Below are 12,465 nucleotides of genomic sequence, written 5' to 3' on the forward strand. Positions count from 1 at the left end.
GGACCTGGAAAGTATTATGCTAAGTGAAATAAGCCAGTCAGTGAAAGACAAATACCATGTGATTTCTCTTATATGTGGAATCTAATGAACAAAACAAATGAGCAAACAAAATAGAAACAGACTCCTAATTACAGACAACAAACTGACAACTGTCAGAAGGGCAGGGTAAGGGGGCTGGATGAAAAAGGTGAAGGGATTAAGCAAAAAGAACCCCCACCTCATAGACAACAGTATGGTGATTACCAGAGGGAAAGGGGGGGATAAATGGTGATGGAAGGAGACTTGACTTGGGGTGGTGAACAGACACTACAATATACAGATGATGTAGTATAGAATTGTAACCCTGAATTGATATAATTTTATTAACCAATATTACTTCATTAAATTTGAACCACACCTAAAACCTATATGTTCGTGTTGACCAATGTTAACCAAATCCATTTAATAATTATTATCAAAAAAAGAAAAAAATTAGTTCTATGTAAATTCTCATACTCAGCCATGTCCTCTTGATTAGTAGAATATGTGGGGATTAATTCAATTCTGTAATACTCTTTTGTATATTTTAGTATTATAAAGATCCAGAATAAATTTACCTTTCTAGCATCAGTATTGTTTTTAAAATTTTAATTTTTTTCAATTATAGTTTACATTCAATATTATTCTGTACTAGTTTTAGATGTACAGCAAAGTGGTTAGAATATTATGTACTTCAGTATTCTTGGAAACTAATATCAAGTATAACTATTTGGGGATATTTAATAGGCAGATATTTTTAAATTTTGTGATAGGTTCAATTAATACCTTCTTTAGGAATTGTTTGTTAATCTATTAAAAATTAGAGGATGCTGTAGCATCTGCCAAACTTGATTGAATGACTTTTTAAAAAATACAAGGTAATTCTGCAGTAAGAAAACCCTTCAATTGCTACTTTTCTGTCTACAGGTGAGTTTCAGCATCTTGTATGTTTTTTGGCCATTTCGATGTATTTTTCCTTTATTTCTCTGATTCACCCACTTTGCTATTGGTTTGCTTATCTTTCATTTGTTAAATTACTTAGAGCTCTTTGTCTATTTTAGATATTAACTCTGTGTATGTCCTCTAAAATGTAAATCCCCCCCCCCAAACTACTTTTGTCATTTGACTTTATGGTATCTATTACTAAATCCTTAAAAAAATTGAACAATGTCTATTTGGGATGTCAATGATAAGTTAAGAAGATTCTCCCATCTCTAGAGTATAGAAAGCCATCTCTTTTATTAACTAGAAAGTAAACATGAAGTAAATCTTTAGTTTTTTTAAAATTAAACCTTTAATCAGTTTTTATTTTTGTATAAGGTATAAGCTATATGTACTTTTATTAACTTGCAGATGGAAAGCTACTTGTGGCAACTCACTTATCTTATAATGTCTCTTTTCCCCCCACATATATCTCCAATTACTTGCCTCTTCATTAGTCTGTAAGATTGCTGAGGTTAGGGACCATGTTTCAATCAGCCTTGTATTTTTATGATCTCTGGAATTACTGCAACATAATAAATCATAATGCCTCTTTGTTGAATGAATGTACAGATTATCCTAAGATTTCAGGAAGTCACGAGTAATAATTGTATTTACAGGTAATTTCTCCTGAACTCTGAAATAAGACATACAGAAAGATCTATGGAACAAAGGAACAATGTGACGGAATTCATCCTCTTGGGGCTCACTGAGAGTCTTCAGGGCCAGAAAATATTATTTGTTGTGTTCTTGTTCATCTACATTGTGACAATGGTGGGCAACCTACTCATTATTGTGACTGTCATGGTCAGCCCAAGCCTGAATGCCCCAATGTACTTCTTTCTTGGCCACTTATCATTTATGGATGCTGTTTATTCTACTACACTTACCCCAAATATGATTATAGATTTACTTTATGAGAAGAAAACCATTTCCTTCCATGGTTGCATGAGCCAGCTTTTTATAGGGCACTTATTTGGTGGTGCTGAGATTTTACTCTTGGTGGTCATGGCCTATGACCGCTACGTGGCCATCTGTAAACCCTTGCATTATTTGACAATCATGAATCAACGAGTGTGTATTGTACTGCTACTGTTGGCCTGGGTTGGAGGTTTTTTACATGCCATTGTTCAACTTCTCTTGGTTTACAACCTTCCCTTCTGTGGCCCCAATGTCATTGACCACTTCATTTGTGACATGTATCCCTTATTAAAACTTGCCTGCACTAACACCTATGTTATTGGCCTCATTGTGGTGGCCAATGATGGGTCCATCTGTTTGGTCATCTTTGTGCTGTTACTCTTCTCCTATGGGATCATTCTGCACTCCCTGAAGACTCTTAGTCAGGAAGGGAGGCGCAAAGCCTTATCCACCTGTTGCTACCACATTACTGTGGTGGTCCTCTTCTTTGTCCCTTGTATTTTTATGTATGTGAGACCTCCTTCTACCTTACCCATTGATAAATCCTTGACTGTGTTTTACACCGTTATCACTCCTATGTTGAACCCCTTAATCTATACTCTAAGAAATGAAGAGATGAAAAGTGCCATGAAAAAACTCTGGATCAGAAGAAGAAAATGAGGCAGCAGAGAAATGTTTCACCTGTTTTTGTTGTTGTTATTAATCTTCACCAGAGAATATTTTTCCATTGGTTTTTAGAGAGAGTTGAAGAGAAGGGTTAAAGAGAGTGAGAGAGAGAAACATTGATGTGAGATAGATATAATCTGCAAACACCCTGACCAGGGCCAGGGGATCAAGCCTGCAACCGAGGTACATACCCTTGACTGGAATTGAACCTGAGACCCTTCAGTCCACAGGTTGATGCTCTATCTACTGAGCCAAACCAGCTAGGACGCACCTATTTTTAATGAAGAATTGTTCCTTCCACGAAAGCCATGTGTGTAATTATTTAACTGTAGTAAATGTCTCCTCAGGTTTAATAACTGGGTCATGATGAAAAACATTTATTTTGTGAATACTTCCAGTGATCAAAATACATTTTTAATATTTTTCATGGTTTCCTAATATTTTTAAGATTTTTATAATTTGTTAGAAAAATATATGCTCAGTTTTTATGTGTAAAATGTTTCTGTTGATACTATAGATTTATGTTCTATGTGTTGAGTTTGCTATAGTTAATACTGTAAATCTATTTTAGTTAATGGAAGATTTTTTCATGTTTCTGCTTTAATAATATAATCTTTTCAGAGTTAATAGTGATTTTTAATAGTTTCAGAAAATAAAAGAAATAGAACATAAAAACTTAGTTCAGTTTTCCCCTCACAAAGATAGCCCATATAATATTTGAAGTACATTTCTTATTTTTGTATCTGCAAAAGATTTAAAAAATATAATTGTTTTCATATTGCTTAGCATGTGAAGTTTGAAGGAGAATGAATGATTCTTCAGAGGGCTGTTATTAATCATAAGGAGGCTAAGTATATATAAATAAATGAGCAAGGCAGATATGCAGAAAAATAAAATCTTATGTGTTTTTCTGATTGAGAAATCATATCATCTCCTTTCATGTGGATTAATTTTGTTGGTGTTATATTTTAATGAAGATAATCCACTAATATTCCTAGGTAATTTAGAATTCATGGGCTTCAAATATACAATACAGAACTTGACCAGATATTTTGGGTGATATCATTGTTAAGAAAGATGCTGACAATATATACTATTTTTACCTCTCTTATTAATAAAGATTATTAGGTAATAAAGAGGCCAGAATATATTGTTTTATTTGACAGTCCTCATTCATAACATCTTCTCCATGCATCAGGCTTGAAACAAAACACTGTTTGCCTCTAATATGGTAGGAAGCATGTCGTCAAAGAAACTTATGATTCTGCCTCTGTATTTAGTCTGGATTCATAAGGGGCTAAGGCTAGGGGGCAATGGGTCCTTCTCAAGGGCAAATCACACTATGAAAACCTGATATCCTGAGCTTTACCCCTGTTCTTATTACATAGATGTTTCTTATATCGCCTTTAAAAAATTTTATCTTCCCGGGTGAGGCCACGCGACCCTGGGTCTGGGAGAAGCCACGCGCCCCTGGGTCCGGGTGAGGCCACGCGCCCCTGGGTCCGGGGGAAGCTAGATCCCGGGTCCGGGCAAGGCCGTGTGCCCCTGGATCTGGGTGAGGCTGGGTCCCGGGCCCGGGAGAGGCCGTGCGCCCCTGGGTCCGGGTGAGGCCATGCACCACTGGGTCTGGGTGAAGCTGAATCCTGGGTCTGGGCGAGGCCGTGTGCCCCTGGATCCGGGTGAGGCTGGGTCCCGGGTCCGGGTGAGGCCGTGGGCCCCTGGATCCGGGTGAGGCCACGCGACCCTGGGTCTGGGAGAGGCCATGCGCCCCTGGGTCCGGGTGAGGCCACGTGCCCCTGGGGCCGGGGGAAGCTAGATCCCGGGTCCGGGTGAGGCCGTGTGCCCATGGATCCGGGTGAGGCTGGGTCCCGGGCCCGGGTGAGGCCACGCGCCCCTGGGTCCGGGTGAAGCTGGATCCCGGGTCCGGGTGAGGCCGTGTGCCCCTGGATCCGGGTGAGGCTGGGTCCCGGGTCCGGGTGAGGCCATGTGCCCCTGGATCCGGGTGAGGCCACGCGCCCCTGGGTCTGGGAGAGGCCACGCGCCCCTGGGTCTGGTGAGGTCACGCGCCCCTGGGTCCGGGTGAGGCCATGTGCCCCTGGGTCCGGGTGAAGCTGGATCCCAGATCCAGGTGAGGCCATGTGCCCCTGGATCCGGGTGAGGCTGGGTTCCGGGTCCGGGGGAAGCCGCGCGCACCTGGATCCAGGTGAGGCCACGCACCCCCTGGGTCCGGGTGAGGCCACGTGCCCCTGGGTCCGGATGAAGCCATGCCCCTGGGTCCGGCCAAGACCCAACCGGAGGAATTGAACCTGCATTGCCACCATTTGTCCACCATCCAGAGCTGAGGGGTCAGTGCCGACATGTACACATAAGGAACTGGTGGACATTGATATTGGGTCTCAAAAGAACTGTTGGTCCAGAAAGAAACTCACTACAGACTGATTCATTTGCCTGTCAGCATAACTATTATTGCTCATCTCACATTCAGTTCATATAAGTATATCTCTAGTGACACATGATCTCGCTCATCTAGGGGAAATGATGAACAACATAGACTGATGAACAAGAACAGAACCAGAAACAAGGAGGCATCGATCGGACTATCGGGCCTCAGAGGGAGGATAGGGGAGGGTGGGGGGAGGGGGGAGAGATCAACCAAAGGACTTGTGTGCATGCATATGAGCCCAACCAATGGTTAAGTTCAACAGGGGGTTGGGGCATCCGTGGGGAGGGGTGTGGGATGGGAATGGGGGGATGAGGACAAATATGTGACACCTTAATCAATAAAGAAATTTTAAAAAAATTTATCTTTATTGTTGAAAGTCTTACAGATATGTCATCTTGAAGTCTCCCCAAACATAATACTATTCACCAAATAATAGCAAGCATTTAATTTTATCACAACTTATATAATTAATTTTTTCTACTCTTGCACATTGTTAATAGATTGAATGTATGTGTCCTCCCCAAATTCATGATTTAAATTATAATATGGCAGTATTTATAGATGGGGCCTTTGGGAGGTGATTAGGTCATGAAGGTTGAATCCTCATCAATGGAATTAGTGTCTTTATAAAAGAGACCCCAGCGAGCTCACCTGCCCCTTATGTCAGGTGAGGACACAGTGAAAAGATGGCTGTCTGTGAACTAGCAAGCAGTCCCTCACCAAGACACTAAATCTGCCAGCATCTTGATCGTGGTCTTCCCAGCTGCTAGAGCTTTGAGACAAATATTTGATGTCTACTACCCAGTCTATGGTATTCTGTTACAGTAGCCCAAATGGACTAAGGCAGACATTTAGCTAATTGCAAAACAAAAATACAAAACAAAACAACAACAAAAAGACATCCCTCCTATTTTTTAAATCTCCAATTGCAGAAGCCTGGGAGTCCTTCCAGCTGCCATGTCTCCTGGACCAAAGCCAATGCCACATGCCTGAAATTTTTTTGAGAAAGCACCACACTTCCAGGTTCTACTTTTTGCTCTGGTTATCTTTGCTACATGGCACAAGACTCTAATTTTTGTAGCTTTTAAAAAAAGTTTTATTTCAAAATTTTGTGTGCCAGGAATTCAGGCAGAAGTCAGCTGGGTATTTCTTCTGCTTCATGAGGCATGGACTGAAGTCCCTCTGTGTTATTCCAATGTCTTCCAGGAGTTGTCTTTCAAATGAGCTGCATCAGACCACTGTGTCAGTGTCAGGGAATTATTGAATCTTAAATCCCAGTTTTCAAAACAGGGTGTTGGGATTAGGCCTCTGACAAACCTCCAGGCATCAAAGATTCATAAAACAAACACTTCCAAGAACATATGAGCCCTAGGAATATGGAGTTCCAATGGCATTGCCTGGGTAACTTTCCATTATAAGTCCCCTGGAGTCAGTATCACTTCTTTCTGTTACTAGGGTAGTGAAAGAGATAGTAATGAATTTGGCAGGGTTTGTGGAATTCTCTAATGGTCATCGACCATGTTATTCCCATAACTTTGCCCAGTTGGCCTAGGCTTTGTATTTTGGCTAGATTGATCAGTCATATTTGACTAATAATGTTTACCATAGCTCCCACATCCTCCCTAGCTTCTTCCTTTAAGGAACTATTATAATGTCATCAATGTAATAGATTAACTTATTTAGAGTATGTTCATATCTAAGTTTTATTTTAAAAATATGACAATAGAAGTGGTTTATAGAGAGTTACTGTGGATTATTGCACATTTTGAAGCAACATATGTATCAGTTAATATTTTCAGTATATCATTCTTATTGGAGCATATAAATTCAGCTTCTGGGCTACTGCAAACACAATCTTATCTAGAAAATGTCTATCATTCAGATAAACAGAAAGCATTAGTAGTTCTTGCATTTAGCTGGAAGGGGCATAGAGAATTAAACCTATGCATATATTAGTTCTCCAGGTCTGAGTCATAGTTTAGTCTACAGTAACCTTTATCATATCAGATAGTTCTTCTAAACTAAAGATAACTTCTCCATCTTTTGCTACTTATCATTAAGAGACAAACAGTGCTAAGATGTACTCTTTAAATCTTAGAAGTAATACATACAACATTTGGGGTTGCCGAATTTCATCCATATCTTTGTTGGGTTGGAACCCACCAACATTTTTGCGGGGGGCAGGGGGGGACTCAGCACATCATGAAAATCTTCATCTGGTTCAGATAGGTATTTAATGCCTCTTTATCTAAGGCCCTTGTGACCTAGAAAATGCAATATACATGGATGTGAAGATGCTCAGTGGAGCCCATAGTAAGCCATGTTAAAGAAATAACAGTGCAAGCCATCAGAGGTTTGATGTAGAGGCAGGCTCTTGTTGGAAAATAATTTCTTGTAGAAACAGTTGCTTGATACTAGATTGAAAATAAGGAACTGAATGAATGGACTAGAAGTCATTATGGTTCCTCTGACATAGATCCAGGCCTTTGGAAAGAAACAACTATGACTATTTTGTCCTTTCAATAATAGAAACATCAACTTCCATAAATTCCCCAGTCCCAGGCTTCTCTGTCTCTGAGACTCAGGGCCTTTAACATCTAGTATAGGGACCTCCTTTTCTAAGGATATGGCTGAATAAAGGAATGGAAGACTGGTTCTCCATTTTGGCTTAAATTTTATTTTATTTACCTAAAGATTTCCTAATATGATACCCATAAATGCTTATTTATTTTTTTCTTTTCAAATTACAGGCTTTTCATATATTTGTCTGTTTGCTACTCTTTCTTGGCAGGGCCCAAATCTTTTTTTTTTTTTTAAGGATTGTTCTAGGGGAAAAAACTGTCCAGAAGAGATTACTTCATTTGTATTTGTTTCATATATTCTAATAAACTAATCTATAATGATCTTACATTCTATTTCATTTAAATCAGTTATGATGTAAAAACCCAGAGAGGCTATGTCTGCCTATGTAAGTGGGATAATAATTTTTCTGATAGAAATACTTAAGAGATTTCTGAAAACTCAAATTTCTGCCTAAGCTGAAGTCTCTCTTCAATTGGTATCTGGCCCTCTAGATGTTTTCTTGTTTTATTTTCCTTGGCATAGATATCTTGTTGCTTGTAGAAACCTGTATACCATCCCAATGTTCTGGGGTGAAGTTGGGGAGGGGTAGAGACATACTTTTAATCAGGGAAAAAAGTGTCTTTAGGGATAAGCTCTTTGAGTGACTGAAAGACTAAAGAGTTCTTTATGCAGTGATAGAATGTCTGCATAAACTGGAGGCAGCAATGTGAATGAGGCATGTAGGATGGTCCTCACTGCTGGCTTCTGAAGGAAGCTCAACCTTTTCTGCACATGTCCTCCCTCCCTCTGCCACCAAGTCTATGGGAATGGAATCACTTGTCTACCTTTCAGCTTTAGTAATTCTGTAATTTCCTCAGCAGCGAATAAGCAAAAAGTTTTGGTTTGTATCTATCGTTGTATAATTCTTCTCTCTTGTTTAATTTTGTTCTTTACTATCAGGTGTAGGGGACACCAAGGAATCAATGTGTGCTTGTGTGTTTTTCTAATTTTCTTTGCTTTTATTTACTAAGATGTACTCTGTGTTTATTTGTTATGGCTTCTCAAAAACCCCTGGAAGTCTGAAGGGACTTCTAGCACTTCATCAAGTAAGAAAATCTTTCTGAAGAAGATTTCTTAAAGAATACTAATCTCATGTAATTATCACATTAATATTATTACTTATGGATATTAATTTCTTAAATATAGTTTCTCCTTCCTGATTTGATCCTTTTTTCTTTTGTTTTCTATTTTTAGTTTTTACTATGATGTATGGATCCCACTCTCCCCCGTTATTCTGCTTGTTTCCAGTCAAAATAAGCTTCATCACAGGTAAATATTACTACTCATTTTAATCAAGTAAATAATCCTGAGACATACAATCTCATCTTGTGCCAACTATAATTATTTAAAATATATTTTTGTTGATTTCAGAGAAGAAGGGAGACGGGGGGGGGGGGGAGAGAGTGACAGAAACATCAATGATGTTAGAGAATAATGGACTGGCTGCATCCTGCACTCCCCCCACTGGGGATTGAGCTGACAACCCTGGCATGTGCCCTTGATTGGAATCAAACCCAGGACCCTTCAGTCTGCAGGCCAATGCTCCATCCACTGAGCCAAACCAGCTAGGGCCCAACTATAATGCTTAATACATTGACAAAGATCCAGATGATTCCTTCTGATGCAGTGCTCATAGTGAAGCATTCAGGAACATTGATGATAGCTATCATTTATTTATTGCACCTTTACTGGGTGCCAACTGCATTCTAGGTACTCTACCTGTAATAAAACAACAAACTAAGAGGCAGGCCCTCTTGGTAGCCCTATTCTAAAAATTATGCAACTGAGGCACAGAGAGGTTTATTAAGTTGCCCAAGGTCACATGGTAAGTGGAAAAGCTGGAATTCCAACACAGGCAATGCAGCTCCAGAGTCCATGTTATTCATCACTGTGCTACAATAGAGTAACTTGTAATCATTATTTGGTTTCTGTAATTATAAAATCCCATTTACCACTGGATAGCATGTTTCAGGGAACAACAATAAGCTTGGAAATTTTTATTTTATTATAAAAATATGAAGAAAAATCAGCAGAATAGCATGAAATAGGGTTACACAAAAAGTCTCATAGCATGTCTGCGAATGCTTTCTGAGATTGTCTAGTTCAGTGGTTCTCAACTTTTCTAATGCCATGACCCTTTAATACGGTTCGTCATGTTGTGGTGACCCCCAACCATAAAATTATTTTCGTTGCTACTTCATAACTGTAATTTTGCTACTGTTAATGAATCGTAATGTAAATATCTGTGTTTTCCGATGGTCTTAGGCTCTACAGCAGCGGTTCTCAACATGTGGATCGCGACCCACAGGTTGAGAACCGCTAGCAGGGTCGCCTAAGAACATCGGAAAACACAGATATTTACATTACGATTCATTAACAGTAGCAAAATTACAGTTATGAAGTAGCAACGAAAATAATTTTATGGTTGGGGGTCACCACAACATGACGAACCGTATTAAAGGGTCATGGCATTAGAAAAGTTGAGAACCACTGGGCTAGTTCAAGCCCTTTATTTTCCAATGAGCAAACTGAGACAGACTTCCAATTACATTTATTTATTTATTTTTAAAAAACATATTTTATTGATTTTTTACAGAGAGGAAAGGAGAGGAATAGAGAGTTAGAAACATGGATGAGAGAGAAACATCGATCAACTGCCTCCTGCACACCCCCTACTGGGGATGTGCCGGCAACCAAGGTACATGCCCTTGACGGAATCAAACCTGGGACCTTTCAATCCACAGGCGGACACTCCATCCACTGAGCCAAACCAGTTAGGGCACTTTCAATTACATTTAGAAATGACTGAAACCCACACCTTCTTACTCTGAGCTTGGCCTTTTCCCTTGAGTCTGCTGGTGTCTGGAATCTGGGACCAAAGCTCTAGTTTTGAGCACTCTCAGTATCTTGGAAGCATTATGAATAAAACCATGTATCATTGTCCTTTACCTCTCTTTTCAGTGTCTGTGTTCTTCTTCTCCTTCATTACCTAGTTCACCCCAAGAGCTTTGAAAAACCAAACAAAAACAACTAACTGCTAATGTAATTGTTGATGATAGTCAAGAGTCAGAGAAGCTAAAAAAAATATTTGCTGAAAATCTAAATCGTGTCTCTATGTTAAGAGTTGTGGGATAGACAAAGATTAAATGGAGAGAATTGCAACTCCTTCAAAAGCTGACAGTCAAAAAGAGCCAACAGGCAGAGTCAAAACAAGTAATTGCTATAGAGAACAATGTGCTTAAAGAATTTTGTAGTTTGATACAGTGCAACGTCCAGTCTCTTGAAATTTAATGAGAGTTCCATGAAGACTGAACATCCTTTGAGACACAAAGGACTGAATATCTAATAGTGGATTATCATAGTATTAAGTGTGTTATTCCAAAAGAGGCATTATTTTTGGTGCGAAATAGATCATATTATAAAGGTACTCACCAAAAATACTATAAACTTGGAGGACTGACTCTATGCCAATTTGTTCAGAGTTTTTTTGTTTTGTTTTTGTTTTTTTGATCACCACCAGACAGTATGTCATTGCTGCCTCTGTGCCCAGGACTGACAGTTTAAATAAGGCTCTATTAAATAAATGACTGACTGTTGGGCCTTTGATACTCTTTTCTATAAACAATCCACTTAGAGATGGAACCTCTTACTTGTAACCCAAATAAAATCATCTGTGGAGAAATAGAATTGTCAAGGGAAGGTATAATGTGTTATGGGAAGAAGAATTCATAGATATTTACTAAATGTTTATTGTATGTAAACCTCTGTAAGGGTATAATAATGAAGATGTACTTCAAAACATAATGTATTCATAGTTGTGTTCACAATTTCATTACAGGTCCCATTCTCCTGACCTCTCATCACTGAAACAGGCTTTAGAGAAGACTAAATAGGACATAGTAACAATGTGACAGAATTTGTTTTCCTGGGCCTCACAAAGAATCTAGAGGGCCAAAAAAGCATTATTTGTCATATTTTTACTCATCTACATTATGACAATGGTGGGCAACCTGCTCATTGTGGTGAGTATTCTTGCCAGCCCCTCCCTGGCCTCCCCCATGTACCTCTTCCTTGCCTATCTGTCACTCGTGGATGTGGCTTATTCCACTGCCATTTCACCCAAATTGATTATAGACTTACTCCGTAGTCATAAGACAATTTCCTTCTCAGCTTGCATGGGACAGCTCTTTCTGGAACACTTATTTGGAGGTGCTGAAGTCTTTCTTCTGGTGGTGATGGCCTATGATCGCTATGTGGCCATCTGTAAGCCATTGCACTACATAACCATCATGAATAGACAGGTTTGCATCCTGCTGTTGGTGGTGGCTGGGGTTGGAGGTTTTGTGCATTCTTTGGTCCAACTCCTCTTTGTGTTATCCTATCCACACAGCCTCCCCTTTTGTGGCCCCAATATCATTGACCACTTCATCTGTGACATGTACCCTCTGTTGGAACTTGCCTGCACTGACACTTACTTTGTAGGCTTCACTGTGGTTGCCAATGGTGGAACAATCTGTATGGTCATCTTTATTTTTCTATTAGTCTCCTACGGAGTCATCCTGAATTCCCTTAAAACTCACAGTCAGGAAGGGAGGCGCAAAGCCCTGTCTACCTGCAGTTCCCACATCGCGGTGGTTGTCCACTTTTTCGTTCCCTGTATTTTCCAGTATGTTAGACCTGCTTCTAACTTCCCCATTGATAAATCCATAGCTGTGGTCTATACTGTTGTCACTCCCATGCTGAATCCTTTGATATACACTTTGAGAAATTCAGAAGTGAAACATGCTGTGAAAAAGCTCTGGCATAAAAAGTGA

The 12,465-nt window shown here is 39.6% G+C and overlaps 1 protein-coding gene across 1 annotated transcript; it reads left to right on the forward strand.

Annotated features, from left to right (window-relative positions):
• Nucleotides 1–1,662: 1,662 nt before the first annotated feature.
• On the forward strand, nucleotides 1,663–12,465 carry LOC307109728 (olfactory receptor 4A15-like; the record flags this gene model as incomplete). Its single annotated transcript, XM_079788596.1, has 2 exons — nucleotides 1,663–1,942; nucleotides 11,822–12,465. The coding sequence occupies 2 exons, from the start codon at nucleotides 1,663–1,665 to the stop codon at nucleotides 12,463–12,465; spliced, it is 924 nt and encodes a 307-aa protein (XP_079644722.1).

The sequence above is a fragment of the Cnephaeus nilssonii genome, assembly GCF_951640355.1.
Source record: "Cnephaeus nilssonii genome assembly, chromosome: 13".
NCBI lineage: Eukaryota > Metazoa > Chordata > Mammalia > Chiroptera > Vespertilionidae > Cnephaeus > Cnephaeus nilssonii.